The sequence below is a fragment of the Rhinoderma darwinii genome, chromosome 10 (assembly GCF_050947455.1).
Source record: "Rhinoderma darwinii isolate aRhiDar2 chromosome 10, aRhiDar2.hap1, whole genome shotgun sequence".
Classification (NCBI taxonomy): Eukaryota; Metazoa; Chordata; class Amphibia; order Anura; family Rhinodermatidae; genus Rhinoderma; species Rhinoderma darwinii.
The window spans coordinates 61,565,943-61,593,790 of NC_134696.1; the positions used below are offsets into that span (position 1 = coordinate 61,565,943).

At 45.3% G+C, this 27,848-nt stretch overlaps 1 protein-coding gene across 3 annotated transcripts in view; it reads right to left on the reverse strand.

Moving 5' to 3' along the window:
• Positions 1 to 1,797: 1,797 nt before the first annotated feature.
• The window catches only part of SULT2B1 (sulfotransferase family 2B member 1), a 117,902-nt gene continuing 91,851 nt past the window's right edge, over positions 1,798 to 27,848 (reverse strand). For all 3 annotated transcript variants that reach the window (XM_075839978.1, XM_075839979.1, XM_075839981.1), the window contains 2 exons: positions 11,434 to 11,614; positions 1,798 to 2,240 (listed from right to left, as the gene is read on the reverse strand). In XM_075839978.1, the coding sequence (XP_075696093.1) occupies positions 2,122 to 2,240; positions 11,434 to 11,614 (300 nt within the window). In that variant the 3' untranslated portion in view covers positions 1,798 to 2,121. The remainder of the gene's footprint in view (positions 2,241 to 11,433; positions 11,615 to 27,848) is intronic.

The window sequence follows — 27,848 nt, forward strand, 5'->3', positions numbered from 1 at the left end:
TAGAGTGCAAATAAACAAAATAATAAATACACATAAAATACCAACCCCAAAAAAACATTCCCCACGCCAATCATTGTCGTAATGCTAGCCTTAAAATACACATGTAATATATCTAAATTTATGGTAGACAATGATGATCACAAAAAAAGGTCTATTTTCGGGTAAAACTATATTATTGGCAGAAAAAAATTAGCTGCAATGTAAAAAAGCATATTTTTTTACTATTATTTTAAAACTATCAGCCTGAAAATTCTCAAAAAAGCAAAAAGGTTACGTGTAAACCTAATTGCTTAAGCAAAGGGTCAAGGAAAGGGAGGACCCTTAATACTTAGTACTGAGAGAAAACTGGGTGGATAAAGCACTAGGAGTCACAGAAGCCAGAACGTAGGAAAGGAGCAGTGCCGGCGAGGAGCCAAAAGACGGTTGCTATACGGTGGCGGAGGGGAGCGACTTCCGTTACATACAATGTCCCCAAAAGATATGAACATCAAATTAGATTTAAACTGTTTTATCCGAAGATGGGTTATATACTGGGGTTCTTTCATATTAGATTTTCATAGTATAGAATATGTTTGGCACAGAAAGTGTTAATCTATGGTTAGATGACCTTTGATGAAACAGTAATGGCGTAAAAAAAAAGCCCGTCTGCACAATTCAATGGGCAGATGTTTGCAGACGGTTTGGAGCCATTTTTTTGGCCGGAATTCGAGGTGTAAAACGCCTGAATTACGTCCGTAAATAGGACATGTGAACATACCCTAAACGTTAATAAATTGACCTGCGGTGCAGATTTTAATCCACAGCATGTCAATTTATGCTGCGTTTTAGTTGATTTTCCATTGCGGGTTTCCCCATTGAATTCAATGGGGATGCAAAATCCGCAACAGAAAGCCAAGTGTTGCGACTTTTGTGGCATATTCGCAGTGATTACGCCACAAAAGTTGCATCTACGGAAAAACAAAAACAACATACTTACCCAGAAGTCTGTGTTTCTTCATTCGGTCTGGCCTCCTGGGATGACTTTGCATCCCATGTGACCGCTGCAGCCAATCATAGGCTGTAGCGGCGGTCACATAGGATGAAACATCATCCCAGGAGGCTAGCCTGGATGACATCATATGGCCGGTCTCTAGGGATGACGTTACATCCCATGTCACATGGGCTACAGCATCATACAGGGAAGCCGGACCGGACTGCACAGTTGGGACGGGTCGAACAATGGCCTAGGTAAGCATGAGCATTTTTTACCACTGCCTTCCGCAGCGGAAAATCCGTCTGACAAATCGCAACACAATGTGGTGCGGTTTTTCCGACTGAATGTATTGCGGGTTCCTGGTCGGCTATGCTGCACAGTTTTTATGCAGTGTATCCGACCCGTGGAAACCTGGCCTAAACCCCAGCTGCAAAATGACATGCTGGTGGTTTAGTGGTTTCAAATATAGTTACAGGTTCCCTTTAAGGATGCTAAATGCAGCCAGGAAAGTTAATTCAGCTAATTGGAAGTAAACAAACACCGCCAAGATAGAAGAAGTGATTTCCCAGACAAATCTATGTTTCTAAAATGAATATTGGTTATGTGTTACTCCCTTTTATCTGATCCCTACTCCGTGTCATCCTATAGACTGTAGAAGAGGGGTATATGGAATAAAGTAACATATGACTGCAGCATCAGACCTTACTAGTGTAAGCACAGGCGGATATGGGTAAAGTAGATGGTAATGACTATTCATTTGACATTGATTGAATTTGTTGCATTACATGAATAACCGATAAAATAACAAGTCTTACAAGTCCACATTTATATTTATGTAATCAGCTTTTTTAATTTGTAAAATATTCTGAATTTAATTAAAATACATCACTAAAACATTTTTGACATGTGACTGTTAAAACAGCAAGGTAAAACCAGGGTGTCCAACCTCTTTTTTTTAAATTTTATTTTACAACTTCCCTAAAACTCTGAGTCATAATTATAGGTTCTATAAGTCCATAGATCAGAACACTAATATGAACACATAGATGTATTTACTTATAATAATAATAATGATAATAATAATACCCTGCACAGCTATCTTCAGAGTAAAGAGAAAAAAAAATCACAGATGCAATGTCGTGATACGTTTATGAAGATTGTTCCCAGAAAAAGTTTATATTGATGTCTTTCATCTTCTCATGGTAGATTTTATCAAAGAATTCACTCTGAGCTACTGTAAAATGATTCTTCCAATCACCAGATATTCCTGCAAGAAACAAAACCGTGGAATAATAAAAACATCTTGAATTATAAGTCTGGTTGTCTAGATTGGTATAGACCAGAAATAAAGTATAGAAGAATGATATTGATTGAAAATTATATACTATTTTTTCTTAATTGCAGTATTTTCCAATGTGTTACATATATTCCAGAATATATACTAATATAATGATGGCCTCTTAAGGCTAAGTTCACACGGAGTATTTTGGGGGAGGAATATCTGCCTCAAAGCTCCAAACGGAATTTTGAGGCAGATATTCCTCCCCCAAAATACTCCGTGTGAATAGCAATTATCGCGCCGTTTTTCGCCCGCGGCCATTGAACGCCGCGGGCATAAAACACGCTTTCTCCTGCCTCCCATTGAAGTCAATGGGAGGTCGGAGGCGGAAGCGCCCGAAGATAGGGCATGTCGCTTCTTTTTCCCGCGAGGCAGTTTTACTGCTCGCGGGAAAAAGACGCCGACGCCTCCCATTGAAATCAATGGGAGGCGTTCTCGGGCCGTTTCTGCCGAGTTTTGCGACGCGGTTTCCGCGTCAAAAAACTCGGCAAAAGACCCCGTGTGAACATAGCCTAAATCTCCAAGTTGTATGGTGCCATAACAGGGAAACCATAGCTTTAATAGAGCTCTACCTGACGTACCTCCATATGCCTCAGATTTCATACAGAGGCAATTTCATACAAAGTAACTTTTTCTGACAGATTCCATATAAATCCAAAAAAAAAAAAAAATTATAGCATGCTCTCGATTGACTTCAATATTGTGGAGTAGAAGCAATGTTCCTGGTGGGGTATATCTTCATATTAAGCATCTTACTGAGCACCATACTGCAGCATAGGCCTCTCAACCATACCACTTTCTACAGCAAAGAGTACAGGTGCAATGTTCCAGAACTTTAACATTAATCTCCTATCTTTAGAATACGCCATCAATGATTGATCGTGGGGGTCCAAATGAGATGATCTTTTGTGCCAATAAAGGGAATGTGGTGCTAACAGTATTGCTGTGGCCCCTTTATTGTGCTGGTCGTCAGGGGATGTTATTGATGGAATTGTATTTTTAACAAATGTTTTTAATTTCCCGCCAAGTATAAATATTCTGTAAATTTATACTTCCCTTATATATTTCCCTTATTTATATTTACCTTAAAATTCCTCCCTCTAACAATTACAACTGCCCCATGGAGGCATCATATGCAGTCGCTATAGTCATGTCCATGGCTATGGCTAGGTTCACTCTCCCCCTGACGGCCGCAGCCATGGGTCTGCGAGCGCTGGCCCCAGTCTTCTCCTCAGGAGACGCTAGCTCTCACTTCCACTCACCTCAGCCCATGAGTGCCCTAGACTATAAGAGGGGCCCAGCCCCTTGCTTCGATGCCTGAGCATTGTTTGTCGTTTCCTAGTTTGTCTATGCAAATGGTCTCCCAGTGTTTTCCAGTTCCCATTGTTTCCTGTATCTTGTATCCTGTATCCCGTGCTATCCTGGTCAAGTGCCTTGCTGTGCTGTAGTCATGCTGTGCTGTATTCTATGCCTGTCCTGCTACTCCACGCCTGATGTCTACCCGCTGCCTAGTCCCTGCCAAGCCTGCCTTGCTACTGTCCGAGCTGCCACAGGTACCCTGTACGAACTATACACTTTGACCTGCGCCCAGTTGGCCAGCTGCCATACCGCCAAGGCGGTATGGCCCAGTGGGTCCACGAACCCTACGTGACAGTACGCTCAGGCCATTGCCCCCTCTGGTTGATCCAAGACCAAGATGACGTTACAAGAGATGCGGACGGATATGCTGGACCTCCGGTCTTGACAGGACCAACTCCTCAAGGCCTTGAACATTCTCGCACCTCGGCAGGAAGCACGAGCTGCCGTTCCTCCTACTACACCTCCTGCCAGTACTAATCCTCTGACTATACCTCCTGGGAGTGTGGATCCTCGTTTTTCTTTGCCACTTCCTGACCGCTATGATGGAGACGCAGGTACCTGTTGTGGATTTTTGAACTAATGCCAGATCCACTTCAGCCTGTATTCAAGGACATTTTCGTCTGATGGCGCAAGGGTCGCTTTCATCATCTCTCTTCTCACTGGCAAGGCCCTTGCATGGGCGAATCCTATCTGGGAGAGACAGAGACCAGAGACCCGTGACTTCCAGGGGTTCCTCCAGATATTTCGCACTGTGTTTGAGGAGCCTGGACGAGTCTCCTCTGCAGCGGCTTCTTTGCTGAACCTACGCCAAGGAGACATGTCTGTTGTAGAATAATGAGGCCCTGGTGGCTACATTCTGGCATGGACTGTCTCCTAAAATTAACGATGAACTTGACTCCTCGAGACCTGCTGTCTACCCTGGATGACCTCATTCTTCTGGCTGCCCGGATTGATAGACGGCTCCGAGAACGGCATGCAAGAGGATCGTCGGGAGGGAGGTCTTCCTAGTCTGGTCCCTACCTTGCAGAAACCCATGCCGTTCTCAGATACTGATCCTCCTAAGGAGTCTGTGAGGATGGACCAATGTAAGCTATCTACCCAGGAGAGACAATGCAGACGGACTTCGGGACTCTGTCTTTATAGCGGCCTCGGAGGCCATCTTGTATGTCTGTGTCCCCAAAAGCCCCAAAGCCTAGGGTTGGTAGGAGAGAATACCTTGGGCAAAGAAGGACTCCCGTCTAAGTTGTCCATACCCGTGACATAGTGTCCGATGACAAAACGCATCAGGTCTCTGCATATCTAGACTCTGGATCCGCTGCTAATTTCATTTGTAGAGACCTGGTGGACGTTCTTCAATTACCCACTAGCCCTCTGGAGAGACCGTTGATGGTTGCATCTGTGAATGGACTACCTCTACCAGACCAAGTTATTGCTGTGACCAAGCCGCTGAGGCTCCAAGTATGGGCTCTCTGAACTTCTATCTTTCTATGTCTTATCCAAGGCTGTTAACCCCGTGCTGCTGGGCCTGCCTTGGCTCCGACTACATGCCCCAGTCCGGGACTGGAACTATGGAGAGGTTCTCCAGTGGGGCCCCGAGTGTCACAGCCGATGCCTGGTGCAGATTAGTTCGGTCCAGCCTCCTCTGCCTCGGTCATTGGCAGGATTGCCTGGTCATTATGCTGCATTTTTGGACGTCTTCAGCAAAAGGGAGGCGGAGACGCCCCAACACCGGGCGTATGACTGTCCTATCGAACTGATCCCTGGTGGTAGGATATATCCTCTCTCCTTGCCAGAGACTCTGTCCTTGTCCGCCTTTGTTAAAGAGAACTTGCAGAGGGGCTTCATATGGAAGTCTTCCTCCTCGGCAGGAGCCGGGTTCTTCTTCATCAAAAAAAAAGGATGGCTCCCTGCGTCCTTGTATTGACTACCGGGGTCTCAACCAAATCACAGTGAAAAATAAGTATCCATTGCCACTGATCTCTGAATTGTTTGATCGTATACGTGGTGCCAAGATTTTTTCCAAACTAGACTTGCGTGGGGCTTACAACCTAATCCGGATTCGCCGGGGTGACGAATGGAAGACTGTATTTAACACCCATGATGGACACTATGAGTACCTAGTAATGCCCTTTGGCCTGTGTAATGCTCCTCAGGTTCACTCTCCCCCTGATGACCACAGCCATGGGTCTGCGAGCGCTGGCCCCAGTCTCCTCCTCAGGCGACGCCAGCGCTCACTTCCACTCTCCTCGGCCAGGTTTAATCAGCCCATGAGTGCCCTAGACTATAAGAGGGGCCAAGCCCCTTGCTTCAATGACTGAGCGTTGTTTGTCGTTTCCTAGTTTGTCTATGCAAATGGTCTCCCAGTGTTTTCCAGTTCCCAGTGTTTCCGGTATCCTGTATCCCGTGCTATCCTGGTCAAAGGCCGTGCTGTGCTGTAGTTGTGCTGTATTTTACACCTGTCCTGCTACTCCACGCCTTACGTCCCAGCCAAGCCTGTGTTGCTACTGTCCTTGCTGCCACAGGTACCCTATACGAACTATAGACTTTGACCAGCGGTATGGCCCAGTTGGTCCACAACCCTACGTGACAGCTATATAGAACAAAAAACATCATTATGAACCTTGGAATGTAATGAAAAAAATCAATGTGGTCCTAAGGTCTAAAATTATTCTTTCTATAGTAAAGGCTGAACAAGACTTCATAGACCAAATGTAGCAACATATAAATTCTAGTGGCTGTGCTTTATCCTTTTATGCAGTATATTTATAAGTCATCCAACTGATAAACAGAGACTTATAAATGGCTTTTACTATATTAAATTATCTGGTTAAGGGACTGAATTTCTTCCTGAACTTTCTTAGCGAGTTTAAAGGGCCAGTGTAGGAAGATGAACTTATTTGACGTTTCACCCCTTAGGCTGGATTCACACATGTTTTCAGTAAGGGACAGTTGTCCGGCAGCGAGGCAGGGACTCCTAGCATCATACATAACTATGATGCTAGGAGCCCGGCTTCCTGCAGTGTGTTCGGTCCGGGACTTCCGGCCGAAATACGTTCCATCCATTACGGACGTAATGTGCTCGTGTGAATCCAGCCTTAAAGTGCATCTTTTATGATACAGAATCTCTATATGGGCCGCTTATAGATACACTTGTCTGAAGAGTTGAACTGTTAGGGTATGTGCACACGATAACGACCATTACTTCTGAAATTATGGAGCTGTTTTCAGGAGCTATCAGCTCCTGCATTTCAGACGTAATTGCTCGTACTCGCGTTTTGCGAGGCGTCACTTACGGGCGTAATTTTGAGCTGTTCTTCATTGAATTCAATGAAAAACGGCTCAAATTACGTCCCAAGAAGTGTCCTGCACTCCTTTGATGAGGCAGTTATTTTACGCGTCGTCTTTTGACAGCGACGTGTAAAATGACAGGTCGTCGGCACAGTACGTCGGCAAACCCATTCAAATGAATGGGCAGATGTTTGCCGACGTATTGGAGCCGTATTTTCAGATGTAAATCGAGGTATAAAACGCGTCGTTTACGTCTGAAAATAGGTCGTGTGAACCCGCCTTCGGTACTAAGATCTCCCACTATATAGCTCCCAGAACCATAGTTCGGGACTATATACTGTGCCTGGTATTCAGCTGAAAATGACATTTGAGAATAATATTGTGAGTCTAGCCTGTCAGCTATTCTCAGTCCATCAGCATTGCTGAGAACTCTCCTAACATTGTTTATTGGCGGAGAGCTGCTGACTGACACACAGCAGTTCACAATACCCCTCCCAAATGTCCTTTTCAGCTAGGCACCTGTCATAGTATAGAGATCCCCAATTCTAGATGCTGGTTCTAGATGCTGTATAGAAGGAAACTCCACAATATGCTATACATCTAAGGCACAGTGATGGCGTGACCATGGCACCAAGGGTGTAAACAAAAGTGGGGGGGCTCCCTTTCTCACCCCATTACTAGCTCCAAGATGCAAAGGAGGGTTGGCTGCCCCCGAAATGCCTGAGGCAGGGATTACTATGTATGGTGCTAGTCAATATTATATTGACAAGCTATTATCAGTTGAAATGCAGATGTATTCTAATGCATTGAATAGCAAAAGAAAACGTCCTCAATTAAAGAAAAAATAATATAATAATAATATATATATATATATATATATATATATATATATATATATATATATATATATATATATATATATGTAGTTCAATGAATTTCGGAAAACGTTAACGGAAATATAATAAAAGTTTTGGCTAGCAGTTTTGGCTGCAGTAAGGGAAAAACAATAATATTTGGCTGCATTGTTAGGGGGTCAAGGACCATAAGATGTTATTGTATGTGATCGCTGGGAGACAAATCATGTGACTGAACTGTAGGTTCTTTCGATGCTGAAAATGTAATGTAAAAAATAAATAGAAAACATCACCATAGCCCCATAGACCCATAGACCCAAAGCAGTTAACCTAAATAGGACATGTTACATATCATAATAGAAAAAAAATAAGTTGTTAGGGTGTATTCACACAGTCCGTTTGAATACACACTTAGACTAACTTTAACCCTTTCAGGACCAGACTAAGTTATGTTTTTATGCTTTTGCTTTTTCCTCCACATACTCAAAAAGCCATAAAAAATTTTTGTTGACACAGCCATATGAGGACTTAATTTTTATGGGCCAAATTGTACTTTGTAATGGCACTATTTAATATGATGTGTGATATACTGGAAAGCTGGATTTTTTTTTAGAGTGGCGTGGAATTGGGAAAAAACAGCAGTACCGCCAAGGTTTTCATTTTTACGGTGTTCACTGTACGGTGAAAATGACATGTTACCTTTATTCTGCGGGTCAGTACGATCACGGTGATACTAATATTTATTTTTAAATTTATTCATATAGTTTTATATAATTTTTGTTATATTTTAATACCTTTAAAATAATGTAAAATTTGAAAGAAACAAAAAAATGTTGGCATCGCCCCAGTAATTATTTTTATATTTCTGTGTACAGAGCTGTGTAAAGCGTCTTTTTGTATGTGGAAAGATGTAGTTTTTATTATCACCATTTTGGGGAATGTCTGGCATTTCCATCACTTTTTATTACATTGGATAAATATTTTTTTCGTTCGGGCATTTTCGGATGCGGGGATACCTAATGTGTTTATGTTTTTTTTTTGTTTATTTATTCTTATATTTGATCTAGGCTAAGGGGGGTGATTTGAATTTTTATATATATATTTTTTTTAAATTTTATTTTACATTTTTCCATTACTGTTTCTTAGCCCTCCTGGGGTGCTTGAGCCTGCGATCATTAGGGTATGTTCACATGCACTAATTACGGACGTAATTCCGGCGTTTTTTGCCCCGAATTACGTCCGAAAATAGCGCCGAAAATAGCGCTGACAAACATCTGCCCATTGAAAGCAATGGGCAGACGTTTGTCTGTTCACACGAGGCGTAATTTACGCGCCGCTGTCAAATGACGGCACGTAAATAGACGCCCGCGTCAAAGAAGTGACCTGTCACTTCTTTGGCCGTAATTGGAGCCGTTATTCATTGACTCCAATGAATAGCATCGCCAATTACATCCGTAATGGACGCGGCGTTCAAGCGCCTGCACATGCCGTTACGGCTGAAATTACGGGGATGTTTTCAGGCTGAAACATCCCCGTAATTTCAGCCGTTACGGACGCCCTCGTGTGAACATACCCTTAGATTGCTTATGCAATAGACTGCAATATCACAACATTGCAGTCTATGGCAAAATCAGTATATTGCCACAGGCAGGTTTCAATAGCAATGTTTCTATAGCAGGGCTAGTGGCGATCACAAAGCTCCCAGTTTCTAGGAAAATACAGCAGCTCCCACAATCCCTCCATGTAGGAGCCGGTGACTGGTGCCCAAGTGAAAGGGACCGTAAAAACCCCTCAAGTGCCGATGGTCACATCTGACACCCGCATCTAATGGGTTAAATGCTTGCAATCCGAGAAGTTTCTGATGACAAGCATTGCTACAGCAGAGACCTGGCGGCTAATGGCATCCGCTCGGCTTCTGAGTGGGCGCCATTTGTAAAAACCCTTTCCCGACGTAAATCACAGGTGGATCGACGGGAAAGGGTTAAACTAACATATTCTAAAAAACACTAAACTGTGTCTGGTTTTTAACACCTAGAAGACAAAACCATTTTTCGCTCCTGAGGCTGGATTCACTGGTTTATGCATTTTTCGTGCCGTTTTTCATGTTGTTTTTCTTCACGTTTTTGTGGTGCATTTTTTGTCCAGCCAGATCTTACATTTAAAGAGGACCTGTCACTAGGTCCTACAAAGTGAGTTAGTAGTCTTACCTAATAGCCGCTATGTCTGTGAGTCCAGCAGTGTTTGTCCTTAGGTGACTAAGGACGAGTTTTTTGCATGCATTTTTTCTTGCAATTTAAAATATCTATCTGTGAAGGAAGTCTAAGGCTGGGTTCACATGACCTATTTTCAGGCGTAAACGAGGCATTTTACGCCTCGATTTACGCCTGAAAACACGGCTCGAATACGTCGGCAAACATCTGCCCATTCATTTCAATGGGTTTGCCAATGTACTGTGCCGACGACCTGTCATTTTACGCGTCGCTGTCAAAAGACGGCGCGTAAAATAACAGCCTCCTCAAAAAAGTGCAGAACACTTCTCGGGACGTAATTGGAGCCGTTTTTCATTGATTCCAATGAAGAACAGCTCAAAATTACGTCTGTAAAAGACGCCTCGCAAAACGCCAGTACGTGCAATTACGTCTGAAATTACGGAGCTGTTTTCTCCTGAAAACAGCTCCGTAATTTCAGACGTAAATGCAGTTATCGTGTGCACATACCCTATAGGGTATGTTGAATGTTCAACAACCAAGTAAATCTGTGCATCATTTAACTCCTTCAACATGGAAAATAATTAATCAATTTGTTAGTGGTTACCTAGAGTTTAAAAAAGTTGCACTAAATTTCAGGCTTCAATCTTTATTTGTCCATTCATTTTTAGACCCCTATTATGCAGTTTGCAATCTGCTCCTAGTTTCAGACATTTCTCATGTGGATGTGTCCCTCCTAGTAAGGGTGCAGACACGTGTCAGATTTTGTTGCAGAGATTTCTGCGACTAAAAATCAGTTCCATTCATCTGAATGTGGTTGTTTCTGCAACAGGTGCATGGATTTCTGCAAGTTTCATTCTAATAAATGGAACTGGTTTTCAGTCGCAGATATTTCTGCAACAAAATCTGCCACTTGTGTCTGCACTCCTATACATGTGTGTCCACGATGCTGCTGCCTTCACTAGCTCTCATGTATCAGCACATCTTTATCCCTGTACTGTGCAGTATACTTTTTTTAACATGGAAGCCCAGGGGTGATGTATTCTACTGTATGTAAGTTAAACGTCATGACCTTTTCAATAGCTTTTTATGACATATCTATTAAACATATATTATAATAGTCATACAGTTGCATGTAAGGGATGCCTTAACAGTGGCATCTGTCACCCATAGACTAAAGCATCAGTTTAATGGATACGTCATGAAAAGGTCATGAGAAATCATGACGAATGCTATATTTCATGTATTTGTTGGGAGCTTTTCCCAGCGTCCGCGCTAAAAGTAGAGAAAAAACATGATGTGAATGAGACTTTACAAAGAGGGCCATAGCTAAAATTTGCACGCCCCCTATTTATCTATTTGCAATTACCCAAAAAATATGTTGACGCCATGTTTTAGAAAAATAAAAGGTACCTTTACGCAAGAATGATCCTTTTGATTGGTCCATTACTTCAGATGGGATTTGACTCCAATTTGACATTATGTTTTCCTTCATAGATTTGAAGGTTGATTGTTCAACAACCAAGTCAATCTGTGCATCATTTAACTCCTGCCCCAAGAATTGACAGATCCTTACCACACTGCCACGGAGATCCTGAAAAAATGAAATGTATAAACCGTACATCCAGATATAGTTTACAATTTAAATAAAAGCATTGAGAAACCTTACCTCTTGATCAGGAATAATTAAAGGAAGCATTTTTAATATGTAAAATTCTACAGAGAAAAATTATTGTCCACTTAAAATTGAAGGGGTTTTCTGGGCATGAAGCAGGATAGGGTTATCAGTATATGATCAGTGGGGGTCGGACCACCAGACCCCACTATACAGTGGTGGATGCCTTCTGCTTCCAGTACCGAACACTGCATAACTCCCGGTGGCGAAGGCAGCCAGAACAGCTGATCGGTGAGGGGTTCTGGTGTCGGACCCCCCACTGATCATGTACTGATGACCATCAGTATAAAAAACAGCCACATGCCCAGGCAACCCCTTTAAGAGTTAAAATACAGAAATCAAAATGTCAACCCGCAAATTTTTTTTTTTTTACATTGTTCATTGAGTGGGTAAAATAACATTATATTATAATAGTCCCTAGGGGACTTGAACCAGAGATTGTTGGATCGCTTGCACTATATACTGCAATACTAATGTATATAGTGTATAGTGTATATATCGTGATTGTGACAGGCTTCTATTAAGCCCTGCCAGAAGCCATCATTAGGCCCCAGGCTGCCATGAAGACTATCGGCAATTCGGTTACGGGGGGATGTTAATGGCACAACGGAGTGGGTCGCCACCCTCATTGTAATGCTTTATATTCCGGGTCGCGATTGACCGCTTCATTTAATAGGTTAAACGGGCGGAATCAATGTGATCTTTTATGACCTACACAGTCTATTCCCCATTGGAATTAATAGGAAGCTGTTTGCAAGCGTTTGAAACGTTCCCACATGTATGGCTAGATGTAAGCATCTATTTGTCTATACAGTTGCACATGTCTGCCATTAAAAAAAAAAAAAGAAAAAACACCTTTTTTGACTGCACTTTTCAATATATTTGAGGCTGCGGGATCCCAATGTATAATGGCTAAAGTTATGCCAAAAGCTACGTACCAGAACCAGAGATAGAGGATCCTCTTTATCCTGCCCAGAGGCGTAGCTAGGTTCTTCAGCACCCGGGCTAAAGATTCAAATTGGCGCCCACCCCCCCCCCTCCCAAACCTCTTAACCGACATCTCCTTCCCCCTCGCCATGTTTGTTTACTCTACCAATCAACGAGGTGTAATTTTTTTTCCACATTTGTTTTACGTAACTCGAGCATAAAGCCATTTGTACATTTTACAAGCAATATCGTTCTATATACAACACCAGAACCAAGCTCATTACATATATACAGCACCAGAACAAAGCTCAGTACATAAATACAGCACCAGAACAAAGCTCATTACATATATACAACACCACAACAAAGCTCATTACACATATACAACACGAGAACCAAGATCATTACATATATACAGCACCAGAACAAAGCTCAGTGAATATATACAGCATCAGAAGCAAGATCAGTACATATATACAGTGCCAGAACAAAGATCAGTACATATAAACAGGGCCGCCATCAGGGGGGTATTGGGGGTACTTCTGTAAGGGGCCCGGCCAGTGGCGTAACTACCGCCGGGGGCCCGCGGCATGAGGGGGCCCGTGTCGCCCGCCGGCACGGGCTCCCACCATGGCCGGAGGCTCCGCTAGCAGCCGCTATGGCTGCTACAGCGCGACGCCACTGAACACTACGGCAGAGCAGGGAGGTATCTCCCCGCTCTGCCATTAAATAAAAGACATGTATCCCCTATCCACAGGATAGGGGATACATGTGTGATCGCTGGCATTGATAGGGCGAACGGGGGACTGAAAGTCCCCTGAACTTCTCCATCACAAACCTCGGACTTCCGGGGTCTCTGTCGGCAGCTCCGTAGAAATGAATGCTTCTGCGCATGCGTGACAGCGCTCCTTTCATTTTTATTGAGCTGCGCAGATGCCGGAAGTCAGAGGTTAGTCATGGAGAACTTCGGGGGACCTTCAGTCCCCCGTTCTCCCTATCGCTGTCAGCAATCACACATGTATCCCTTATCCTGTGGTCGGATTTTTTTGTGGGGGTTGGGGCTGCATGGCATTACCTACAGGGGGGCTGCATAGCGTTACCTAAAGGGGGGCTGTATAGCGTTACCTACAGTGGGGCTGTATAGCGTTACCTACAGGGGGGGCTCTATAGCGTTACCTACAGGGGGGGGCTGTATAGCATTACCTACAGGGGGGGCTGTATAACATTACCTACAGGGGGGGCTGTGTAGAGTTACCTACAGGGGGGGCTGTATGGCGTTAGCGCCATACAGCCCCCTCTGTAGATAACGCCATACAGCCCCCACTGGAGAGAACACCATACAGAGTCCCCCTGTAGATAACGCCATACAGCCCCCTTTGTAGATAACGCCATACAGCCCCCCTATAGATAACGCCATATAGCCCCCCTGTAGGTAACGCCATACAGCCCCCCTGTAGGTAACGCCATTCAGCCCCCTGTAGATAACGCCATACAGCCCCCCTGTAGGTAACGCCATACAGCCCCCCAGTAGGTAACGCTATACAGCCACCCCCTGTGGGTAACGCTATACAGACCCCCTGTAGATAACGCCATACACCCCCCCGTAGAGAACGCCATACAGCCCCCTCTGTAGAGAACTCCATCCAGCCCCCTCTGTAGAGAACTCCATCCAGCCCCCTCTGTAGATAACGCCATACAGCCCCCACTGGAGAGAACGCCATACAGAGTCCCCCTGTAGATAACGCCATACAGCCCCCTTTGTAGATAACGCCATACAGCCCCCTATAGATAACGCCATATAGCCCCCTGTAGATAACGCCATACAGCCCCCCTGTAGGTAACGCCATACAGCCCCCCTGTAGATAACGCCATACAGCCCCCTGTAGGTAACGCCATACAGCCCCCCCAGTAGGTAACGCTATACAGCCACCCCCTGTGGGTAATGCTATACAGACCCCCTGTAGATAACGCCATACACCCCCCCCATAGAGAACGCCATACAGCCCCCTCTGTAGAGAACTCCATCCAAACCCCTCTGTAGAGAACTCCATACAGCCCCCTCTGTAGATAACGCCATACAGCCCCCACTGTAGAGAACGCCATACATTTATACGTGTAAGGCTATGTTCACACAGAGTAATTTGATGAGTTTTTTGACGCGGAAACCGCGTTGCAAAATTCGCCAAAAACGGCCCGAAAATGCCTCCCATTGATTTCAATGGGAGGCGTCGGTGTCTTTTTCCGGCGAGCAGTAAAAGGGGGGCCCAGAAAATGTAGCTGTATGGGGCCCTGAAATTCCTGATGGCGGCCCTGCATATAAACTGCTCCAGAACAAAGCTCTGTACATATATACTGCAACAGAACAAAGCTCAGTACATACATATAACACCATATGTATAGGTTTCTACTAAATTGTATACAACTCCCAGCATGGCCCAAACAATGGTAAGGATATGCTGAGAGATGCTGTTTCACAAAAAAAATCATATCACCCATCATCTCGGTGCAGATCATACAGTGACTACAGTACAGATTAGAGGCAGAATAAATATTTACATTAAGATAGTGCTCCACATATAGCCCACCCCCATATATAGTGCCCAAAATATAGTGTCCAACATATAGCCCACCCCTGTATATAGTGCCTCAGATATAGCTCCCTCTATAGTGCTCCATATACATAGCCCACCCCTGTATATGGCCCCCCTGTAGATATAGCCCATCCCTGTATATGGTGTACAACATATAGCCTACCCCTGTAGATAGTGTCCTGCATATATCTGCCCGTATAAATAGTGCTCCACATATAGCGCACCCCTGTATATAGCCCCCCTGTATATTGTGCCTTACTAATAGCTCCCCCTATAGTACTCGACATATAGCCCACCCCTGTATATAATCCCCCTATAGATAGAGCTGACCCCTGTAGATAGAGCCCCCCTGTAGATAATGTCACTCACATTTTTATTAGGATAAAAAAAAACTCTACATACTCACATTAATCACATTCCCGCGCCGTCCGGTGGCATTGCAGACTTGCACTCTTCTGAGCAGGTCTGCTGGGGTTGAACGACACCATCGCGCAAGTCATAGACACAAGCGGCGCGATGACGTCATCACGCCACTTACGTCTATGAAAGGCACTGATTGACAGCGCACTATGACTTGCCCTGTCAATCAGCGCCTTTCAACGACGCAAGCGGCGCCAAGCTGCCCCCTCAGAGAGGCAGCAGGCTGCCACCCTGGAGCCTCCCCTACCTTCCCTCTTAGTTACTTAGGAACAACAATAGAGAAAACGGTGAAAGGAAAACTACTAGGTATATGAATATCGTTCCAAAGAAATAGCACAAACATCATTGATTGGGTAGAGAAGGAAAAAATGAAATGAATGAAATAATAAAATCAATGGCAGAGGCAGGAGTAGGGCACTAGTAAATAGATCACCCTGTGATAAGGAATGAGGTTGTTAAAAATTGGTCTCGATAATTTTGTTGTTAAGCCCATTGGGATGTAATGTGGATAATGTCACGAAGCGGGGTCGTGGACCCACTAGGCCGTACCGCCGTAGCGGGGAGGCAGCTGGCCAAACAACAGGAAACCCCAGAAATACAATGTCCTGCACAAGGGTACCTGGATAGTCCAGACGGTGGCCGCAGCTCTGGCACAGATGGATATGGGTGCAGCAGATAACGCCAAACGTGGCGGATGACACAGGAGCCGCAGGTTGCGCCAGATGTGGCGGATTCCTCTGGATGGGGCAGATGACACAGAACGTGGCGGATGACATTGGAGCAGCAGGTTGCGCCAGACGTGGCGGATTCCTCCTGATGTGGCAGATGACACAGGACGTGGCGGATTCCTCCGGACGTGGCAGATGACACAGGACGTGGCGGATTCCTCCGGACGTGGCAGATGACACAGGACGTGGCACGACTTGATACTAAGGCACCGCACGTGAAACAGGAACGGGGAACAAGGCACGGTTAACAACTGGAACAGGAAACACTGAGGGACCATTTGCAAGACAGACTGGGAAAACTAACAACGCTCAGCCAAGAATTAGAAGGCCTGGGGCCTTCTTATAGACCAGGAAATCGTGGCAGTTGATGATTATGACGACTTCCTACGTGAGGTCAGGTGACTGGACTGGTCCATTCCCATCAGAGCACGCACCGACCTCACTCTGACCGCCGCTTCCACTGCGCTCGTTCCCTGCTTGGCTCTGGAGCGAAGTATTGCGGCGGTCTGAGTAAGGCCGGTGCGTTCTCGCTGAACTGAGATGTGCTACGCTGTTTCCGTAAGTCCCATAGAACTGAATGGTAGTTACGGAAACAGCGTAACTCGCATGCTACGCTGTTTCCGTAACTGCCATCCACTACTATGGGATTTACAAAAAACTCAGCGGAACACAGAGAGGTGGAACTGGGTGTAGGAGGCCCTGTTCTAGAGGTAGGTGCAGGTCACAGAGGTGAGACCTGCATCTATCTGACATTTATGTCATAAATGTCCCAGATGGGCAAACCCCTTTAAGTAAGTCGGAACAACTTACTGCTGCGAGCAGTTCTTTTCAAAACTTACCATTGCAAAGAGTCGACTCCAGACTGACCGACGCAGCAGCAACATCATTAATACCAGCTTACATCACACACCTCACCAAAGAGAAGCAGTTACAGCCATCACACTAGGGGTGAGTTAATTCAATGTCTGACCAAATATAGCAGGCTAATTTTTAAGTTGATAATTTTGTATGGCCCGCGAATGATGTTATAAATATCCCAATGGCCCTTGGCAGAAAAAAGGTTCCCCAACCCTGTCCTAAGTGGTTGTATCCAACTGTCAGGAGGAGAGAATTGTATACTACCACCTTTGTGTTAATGCTATATTCCTTACCTTTGTTTGGTTTCTTACAACCAAGTTGTAATTTTACCCAATCCAAAATATAAATATTAAATAGTTTTGTGGTTCCATGTTACCTTCCCCTGTTAGTATATAACTTCATAGTGCAGGGGCGTAGCTAGAGGCTCATGGGCCCCGATGCAAAAATTCTTACTGGGCCCCCCCCCCCCCGCAAACTTCTCAGGTCCGCTTTCAGCTGCATCGCTGGGTCTCCTAAGTGACCCAACAAAGCAGCACTAGCAGCCGGGGCGTCACTAAGGCTGGGTTCACACACACTATTTACGGACCTAATTCGGGCGTTTTAGCATTGAATTACGTCCGAAAATGCGGCTCAAAAGCGTCGGAAAACATCTGCCCATTCATTTGAATGGGTCTTACGATGTTCTGTGCCGATGGTCATTTTTTTTTACGCGCCGCTGTCAAAAGGCGGCGTAAAAAAGTGTCTGTCACTTCTTCAGACGTAAATGGAGCCGTTTTCCATGGACTCCATGGAAAACCAGCTTCAATTACTTCCGTAATGGACGCAGCAAAAGACGCCTGCACATGCCATTACGGCTGAAATTACGGTGCTGTTTTCTCCTGAAAACAGCACAGTAATTTCAGCCGTAACAGACGCTGCCGTGTGAACATACCCTCAGGGCTTAAAATGTCCGGGAAATAGCCCCAATACATATGTGTCCGCCCCAAAAAAAAGTGTGTATATGAGACAGCATAGCATATCTATAGCACTACGACCCTATAAACTATGGATAGGATTAGATACAGTGGCTGAGCAGACAGTATCACACATGATAGGATTAGATACAGTGGCTCAGAAGGCAGTATCACACATGATAGGATTAGATACACAGCTCAGCAGACAGTTTCACACATGATAGGATTAGATACAGTGGCCCAGCAGACAGTATCACACATGATAGGATTAGATACAGTGGCTCAGCAGACAGTACCACACATGATAGGATTAGATACAGTGGCTCAGCAGACAGTACCACACATGATAGGATTAGATACAGTGGCTCAGCAGACAGTATCACACATGATAGGATTAGATACAGTGGCTCAGCAGACAGTACCACACATGATAGGATTAGATACAGTGGCTCAGCAGACAGTATCACACATGATCGGATTAGATATAGGGCCCAGCACAGTATCATACATGATTGGATTAGATACACAGCTCAGCAGACTGTATCACACATGATAGGATTAGATACAGGGCCCAGCTCGCTGACATTGCGGCTCCAGCGCTGGACCCAGGATAGGTAAGAATAATTTTGCTTCTTTATGTGTTACTGATTATTTTTGTGTGTTTGTGTTTTTTTTACAGGTTCGGTTGTTGGACTTCGGATACGAGGACTTCAATGACGGCGTTTTTTTTATTCTCAATAAAATGGTTAATGAGGGTTGTGTTTTTTTATTTCAATAAAATATTTTTCTATGTGCTTGTATTTTTTTAAACTTTATTATCACCGCCTTAGTAATGGCCGCCGGCTGATTGACAACCTCCATTACTAAGGCGAGGCTTAATGTTAGCCGGTGCAGAGGCTACACTAACCCCCATTATTACCCAGGTACCCACCGCCACCAGGGGTACTGGGAAGAGCCGGGTACAAACCAGTACCCGACCATCTGTAGTGACGGGCAGGCACCGGGATGGCCACAGGCTGGTAGTATTAGGCTGGGGAAGGCCAAAAACAGTGGCCCTTCCCACCCTTGTAATGCTGCCTGCTGCTGCTGTGTTGTATCTGGCTGGTTATGAAAATTGGGGGGGACCCGACATCGTTCTTTCCAATTATTTTTTATTATTTTAAAAATGACGTGGGGTCCCCCCCATTTTCATAACCAGCCAGATACAATAAAGCAGCAGCAGGCAGCATTACCAGGATGGGAAGGGCCACTGTTTTTGGCCTTTCCCCTCCTGATAATACCAGCCTGCGGCCACCCCAGTGGCCGACCATCACTACAGATGGTCAGGTACTGGATCGTACCCGGCTCTTCCCAGCACCCCTGGTGGCGGTGGGTACCGGGGTAATAAAGGGGGTTAGTGTTAGCCTCTGCATCCGCTAACACTAAGCCCCGCCTTAGCAATGGATGCTGTCAATCAGCCGGCGGCCATTACTAAGGCGGTAGTAATATAGTTTAAAAAAAAACACAAAGACATAGAAAAAATATTTTATTGAAATAAAAAAAAAAAAACACAACCCTCATTAACCATTTTATTAATAAAAAAAAAAAGCTGTCATCTAAGTAGTCCTGGAATCCGCCGTAGTCCAACGACCGAACCTGTAAGAAAACACACACAAAATGATTAGTAACACATGTGTTAGGGTATGTGCACACACACTAATTACGTCCGTAATTGACGGACGTATTTCGGCCGCAAGTACCGGACCGAACACAGTGCAGGGAGCCGGGCTCCTAGCATCATACTTATGTACGATGCTAGGAGTCCCTGCGTCGCTGCAGGACAACTGTCCCGTACTGAAAACATGTTTACAGTATGGGACAGTTGTCCGGCAGCGAGGCAGGGACTCCTAGCGTCGTACATAACTATAATGCTAGGAGCCCGGCTCCCTGCACTGTGTTCGGTCCGGTACTTGCGGCCGAAATACGTCCGTCAATTACAGACGTAATTAGTGTCTGTGCACATACCCTAAGGCTTAGATACAGGGCCCATGTGTGATACTGTCTGTGGGACCCTGTATCTAAGCCTACCACAAGGTAGGCTTAGATACAGGGTCCAGCAGACAGTAATCTTATACAGTATAAGATTACTGTGTGCTGGGGCCCTGTATCTAAACCTACAGTGTGGTAGGCTTAGATACAGGGCCCAGCAGACAGGATCACGCATGGGCCATGTATCTAAGCCTACCATGTGATTGGCTTAGATACAGGGCCCAGCAGACAGGATCCTACAATCTGTGATCCTGTCTCATGGGCCCCCTAAGCCTGCTACATCGTAGACTTTGGGGTTGTGCAGTCCCTAAACATTGATGGCCTATCCACAGGATAGGCCATCAATAGCTGATGTGTCGCCCGGGACCCGCAAATCAGCTGTTTTGAAAGGGCCGCAGCACTCGTACGAGAGCTGCTTCCCCTTCATTTCACTACTCGCCCACACTGTGAATCGCCGACACCGATTCACAGTGTGACCGGAATGAAGTGACCGGAATGAAGGGGAGCAGCTCTCGTACGAGTGCTGCGGCCCCTTCAAAACAGCTGATTGGCGGGTCCTGGGAGTCAGACCCCGCCAGTCAGGGATAACCTTACCTTCCTCTTCGGCCGCGGCGGTAGTTCTGTCGTCTCGATGCTGTGCGCGGCGGCATAGCGCTGTGACGTCATGCGCTGCGCACAGCGCTTGACGTCAGGACCTCCGCTGCGATCCGGAACCAGGAAGGTAAGTAAAGTATGTTACTATAGTAACAGGGGCCCGCGGCCCGAGTTACTATAGTAACTTTTTATTGATGTGGTGCGGGCGGCCGTGGGCCCCCTGGCTTAGGGGCCCGGTCGCAATTGCGACCGCTGCGACCACTATAGCTACGCCAGTGTCATAGTGTATCAAGTGTGTATCAAGCTGGGCAGGGGTTTACTGAGTCAACCCCTGACAGAAGAGACAAGCCTTTCTGTATACCTCACAAGCTCCTATCAAGAAGAAGAAAGAAATACATTAAGCCACTATTACGTTAGAGACTTAATTAGGGGATGTTACATTGGAGGCACCGCTGGGATCTGAACATGGCTGAAAGGGTCAAGCCAAGGACAGTTGCCATGAAATCTTTAACAGAGGAGAAAGTGTCTGCATGGTGTGAAAAGACAAAAACTACAGCAGATCATTGCTTCGCTGTGTGTGGTGAGCTCATTAATGTTTCAGATGATGACATATTACGGATAATTATTCTATTGCAGGAAGTTATTCATCCCCAAGTAGTTGATCGCAAGAGTTCTGTAGGAGAATTAATATAACGGTTCTCACCAGTTTGTTCATGGATCCTCGGTGTCATCTGGGAGATGGTGCTTGGAACCCAGGCAACGCTTGTCACAGCGGGTAGAGGCAGTCAGATGGATAGACAGAAGTCAGGGCAGGCGGTATACGTCGTAACGGGTATGGCAGCAATAGGTCAAGGCAGGCAGCAGACAAGGATAGTCATGTTCAAGCAGAGGTCAGTAACGGGAAATCCAGACAAAGGCAGAAGGAACGGAAAACAGGGAACCAGGGCACAGGCAACTCATGGGGAACTTGGTTGAACAAGCAGGGATGCAAGGGAGGAGGAACCTTAAATTGGAAGTTCTTAGGAATTAAGGCATGCGCTGGCCTTTTAAGACAGGACGAGTCGGCGCGCGCGCCCTCTAGTGTCTGCAGCCGCACATCGAGGATGACGACCGCGGAGGGAGGTAAGGGATGCACTCACCTGACGCTGTCCAGGGCCAGCAGAGCGTCCGGACCGGGTAAGTGGAGCTTGGGATGAGCAGCTGGAGATGGAGGATGCCGGAACCGAAGCAGAGGGCGTGGGGACGGCGGGGAACGGCGCGGAAGCCATTACAATTAATCTCTGCAGCTCTTATCACTACTGAGAGTTCTCTGGAGAGGGAGTACTTCCCATTAGTTGCTGCCCTGCCACAGGAATATGGTCAATGATGGATACTATTTCCAATTAAATGCTCTGCTAGAAACATACCTACAGAACTAAGCTGACAGAGAGGAAGATCTGGTAGGTGCTTGCCTCCCACTCCGTCGAGAGTCAAATATGTGGAACCTCCTGCGACTGCTGATGTACTGGTGGCCACTATGGAAAGATTGGTGGAGCAGTTTGCAAAATTACAGCCAGAAGGGAACTACCGGCGATTGAGAGCCTTCTCATGCACCAATCCACCCCCAACTGGAGAATAGGAATATAGCACCTGAAGAGATCTTGCTTTGCTATACTTGGAAGAGTGGCAGTGTTTAGTTGCTGTGAAAAGACAAAGGATAAAAGAGAGCCTGAAGGGTTTGGCATAGAGGTAGTACAAGCTGATTGGCGAAGCAAGGCCCAAGCAACATCCCAGGACTACATGACTGCTCTTGAAGATGCCATCGAGTCACCTGAAGATGCAATTGAACTTCTTTATAAGTTCAGGACCCCTATCAGGAGGCAGGGGAAAAGATGTATGATTATCTTTATAGGTTAGACAAGTTGACACACAGAATAATGTCAAAAGGTGGCTGAATCCTGATGAAGAGGTAGACAACTGCCGTTTGGACCAAGAGCTTTATGGGGCATTGACTCATGATCCAATTGCTCTGAAGCTGAGAAGCACTGACCAAGCAAAGATTCCCTATTTTTTCCATCAACTGCTTAAGACCATTTGACAAGAAGAAGCTACTTTAGTGGCTAGAGAGCAGGCAGTAAAAAGAGTGGCAGTCATTGCATCCAAGTCTGAATCGAATTGTTGTGAAGAAGAGCTGCTGAAGATCATTGAGAGACAAGGGGAACAGATTGCCCAACCCTTAAATGCTCATACTCAGGAAGTAGAACTATTGAAACCAGCTTGCGGAGACTGTTTCTGAGAGAAAACAATGTACTCCACTAAAGATTAACAGCGGCCCCTTTCAGAAATGAGAATGAGAATCGAGAGGGATGTTTTGTATGTGTGTATGTTCCAACCACATTGCTCGTCAGTGCTCAAAGAGCTGGGCATCCAAAAAATCACCATCCCCTTCCCACAGACAGAGTAGACAGTCCAAAAACAGAAAAGGGGGCAAGTAAAATCCTATACTGGCCCCCGTTCTGCACCCACAATATACTCAACCAATCCATCAATAGTCAGTAATCAGGAAATATTCCCTAGAGGCCTAGTCCCTGCCCATGTAAATGGGCGCCCCTGCACCGTCTTATTGGATAGTGGGTCTCAAGTCTCCATTATATTTAAGAAATGGTACCGAAGATATCGGCATAATGTGCCATTACAACTACTATCTGGGGACTAAGTGAGCAAAACTACCCCTTATCGAGGATATGTGACAGTCCCCCTTCATTCCCAGAAGCTGTGGTAGGAGTGAAGAAGGAAATACCCATTGTGGCCTTAGTGTGCCCAGAAGCAGAAGGTGATTCCAAAGAAGTACCAATTATAGCGGGGACCAATGCCAATATATTTCGTACTTTAGCACAGTGGTGCCGAGAAGTTGGGGGAGAGAACTATCAACAGACTCTTACAATCCACCCAACTTGCCTGGCGGCATTTAGTAAGAAAGAGGCAGAAGAACGAAAGAAGCTATGCTTTGAATCTTTTGACTCCTACTTTGAAAATAGTGATTTAAAGCAAGAAGTGAGAAAGATGGTGATAAAAGAAATGATGGAAAGGGCAGCTGCCTTTTCATTAGGCGTTTGGGATTGGGGTTAGCCAAAGTAGTGGAGCATCATATTAGACTGACGAATGACAAGCCTTTTCGATAGAGGTCCCGAAAATCAGTCCCAGCAGACATTGAGGATGTTTGACAGCACCTGCGTGGCTTATTGGAGGCAGGGGTCATTATAGAGTCTAGTAGCCCATATGCTTCTCCTATCGTGATAGCTCAAAAGAAAAATGTGTGTGGATTACCGCACCTTGAATGTACTGTCCCTGAACAATACACTGTGCCAAAAATTGGCAAAGCTTTAGATTGTCTACAGGGAAGTCAATGGTTTTCTGTGTTGGACCTTCGGAGTGGTTATAACCAGATTCCCATGAGTGAGGAAGATCAGGAGAAAACAGACTTCATCTGTCCTATCAGCTTCTACCAATTTAAGAGATTACCTCAAGGAGGTACTGGCGCTCCAGCCACATTCCAGATGTGTATGGACAAGGTTGTAGGAGATATGAATTTTCGTGAAGTCTTAGTCTATTTAGATGATATGATAGTTTTTGGATGATCCCTTGTAGAAAATGATGGCTGATGAAGAATGGATTGTCCCTTGAAAAGTTTCAGTTTTGCAAACGACTGTAAAGTACGTTGGACATATTGTTAGTCGAAATGGGATCTCTACTGACCCAGCTAATGTGAAAGTAGTGGTAAACTGGTCAAGGCCCACAGAGCTAGGAGAACTCCGCTCCTTCTTGGGATTCTGTGGATACTATCGGAGGTTCGTACCTCACTATTCAAAGATTGCTAAGCCATTAATGGCCCTCATTCAGGGTTATCCTCCTCTACAAGGGACAGCTCGCGCAAAGAAACTGACAAAGAAAGAATATTTCCGGGTCAAGGAGCCCTTTGGGGAAAGGTGGACCCCAGCGTGTGAAGAAACATTTGAGAAATGAAAGGCTTGTTTGACTCAAGCTCCAGTGATAGCTTATGTGCATCCCAACTGACCATATGTGTTACATGTAGATGCTTCCTTTGAGGGATTACTAGATGTATTGTATCAAGATCATGATGGCACTCTACGGCCTGTTTATTACATCAGTCGAGGACTGATTCCCTGTAAATGCAACTACCCAGTACACAAACTAGAATTCTTGGCACTCAAGTGGGCGGCGGTGGGCAAATTACACGATTACCTTTATGAAATTCACTTTTAAGTTCAAACTGACAATAATCTACTGACCTATGTGAGGACCACAGCCAAACTCGATGCAACCAGACACCGGTGGCTTACCGCATTAGCACTATATGACTTCAGTCTGAAGTATCGGCCTGGCAGTTTAAATGTAGATGCAGTTTCTCTATCCTTATTGTCCACTCAACCTCCAGGACATGAAGAAGAAGATTGGATTGAGGTTCCTGCTCCAGATGTAAAAACTATGTGTCACTTCCAGCATGTTAATATAATTCTGGTACAGGGCTGTGTTCAATTTCTGGGGGCCCCAGAAAAAGCACTTCCTCGCATGTTTGGCCAGCTGACCTAAGTAAATGCTGATTCTCTGCCTCAGTTGACAAAAAATCATATTGAAAGGCCTGACAAGAGGACCACTCTATAGGAGTAGTATGGTGGTCAGTAAAACGGGCCTGAGACCTGAAAGAAGTGTACTAAAGATGGAAGAGTCAATCCTGCGTGCTCGTCGAATAGAGTTGATAGTTGTAAGGAGAGAGCTGCTATACCGGGAATCCCCAAACAAGCAGAGAGAGATTCACCGACAGTTGGTGTTGCCCACTAGGTTCAGGGAGATTACCTTAACAGCTTTGAATGATGAACATGGATATTTGGGCATAGAAAAGACCACTTGTCTCATTACTGATCGGCTTTACTGGCCTAAGATGGAGGCTGATATTGAAACATACTGCAAGACTTGTGAGAGGTGTGTACTGAGGAAGACTTTATCTACTCAATCAGTTCCCCTCATTAATTTTACCAGTAATGACCCACTTGAATTGGTGTGTATCAACTTCCTATCCATTGAAGAACAGGATGAAGGAAATGTAAGCAATGTATTAGTTGTTACAGAACATTTCACCTGTTATGCTCAAGCATACACCACCAAGGATCAGAGAGCTATTACTGTGGCACAGACTCTGTGGGATAAATTCTTTGTGCACTACGGGCTGCCGGCATGCATACACCCTGACCAAGGAAGAAGTTTTGAGAGTCAGTTAATTTGGGAATTATATGATATTTGTGGGATCAAAAAGTCCAAAACCACTCCTTTCCATCCTCAAGTGGACCAACAACCTGAGAGGTTCAATCGCACCCACCTTAACATGCTGGGCATTCTGAATCCGCAAAAGAAAGCAAGGTGGAGCCGACACATTAGTCAGCTGGTGCACGCATATAACTGCACTAAATATGAGTCCACAGGGTAGTCTCCTTATTTCCTCATGTTTTGTTGAGAAGCCAGGCTTCCTGTGAATATATGCATTGGAGTGTCCACTGACCATACAATGGAAAAGACTTATCTGAACTATGTGTCCCAGTTAACAGACGGGTTAAAGAGAGCTTGCAAGTTGGCCGAACGGACCTTGGATAGATCAGGCCAAAGGAACAAAACTCACTATGATAAAAGAGTTAGAGAACATGTCCTGCAGCCAAGGAACTGAGTCCTCATACAACAATTGGGCCTAAAAAGGAAGCACAAATTAGCTGATCGCTGAAGCTCAGAACCCTATGATGTAGTCGAGAAATTACCAGATATCCCTGTCTACCGAGTGAAACCTGAGAGAAAAAGAGGGATAGTCAAAACTTACCACCGCCAAAATCAATTGGAGAAAATATCTCTTTGAAATTGCCTGTGACTGATGAAGTACAACCTACTTCACAGCCCCCAAGAAGTAGCAATTGGCATAGTAAACCAGTCAGCCCAGAGATTACTCCAGAAGGGAGGGAAAGTGAGTCTTTACAGTGTGAAAGTAAGTCTATTGAAGACTTGAGACAAGATTACACTTGGGTCGAAATTCCTTTGCCTATTGTGGAAAGTGATGAATATGGATCATCAGATGTGGAAGTTTAGGTAGAACCTGAATCTAAATCTGACTGTTCCCATCTTCCATTGGAGGAGTCTTTGGAAGAAGAGGGGTCACTATATGAAGAAATGACTGAAGTTATACCTGTATCAAACTCACAGTCAGGGGTAGACGAAAGGACTCCCGCAGTACATACTTATCCCAAGAGGGATATAAGGCCCCCCTTGATGCTAACCGATGATGATTTGGGACATACTACTGAGATCCCTAGAGTGATGCCCTACCATTTAAATAACATAGAATCATATTTTTATCCTGTGTGGTGTGGCAGTGATCTGTGTGTGCCTGAGTATAGAGTTGGTCATGGTGCTTTAACTCTAGTTCATTTTACAGGTGGTGAGTCGCGGTTTTGTGATTCTACACTCACACTGACTGCCCAGGGGAGAATTTAACCCCCTATAATAAGTTTATAGGCAACAGGCGCTACTGTCAGTGGCGGATTATCATTAGGGCGGTTCGGGCGGCCGCCCAGGGCCCAAGGCTCCCAGAGGGCCCATGGCCGCCCAAACCCACTCATGCCCAGTGGCGTCGCTAGCACCGAAGGGAGCCCCAGTGCCAGGACGCACCTGTCATGAGACGAGGGGACCTTCGCTCCTACTTAGCAGCCGTGGTCTGTGCTGCTTTAGAAGCTCCCCCTCCAGCCCCCTTCCCTGCTCTAAACATCTCTCCTCCTGCTGCTAGCTGTCGGGACATGGGGGAGGGGAGACTGTCGGCGGGCTCTGTGTCGAGCCGTGAGCAGGAGAAGAGCTGCAGTGAAGACTCCTATGACATCAACCAGCTGAACGCCCTTCACAAATATCCTACATAAAAGGTAAGTGCATGTGTGTTTTCAATGTGTACTTTATATGTGTATAATGTGCATACTCATGTGTGTTTACAATGTGTACTTTATATGTGTATAATGTGCATTCTCAT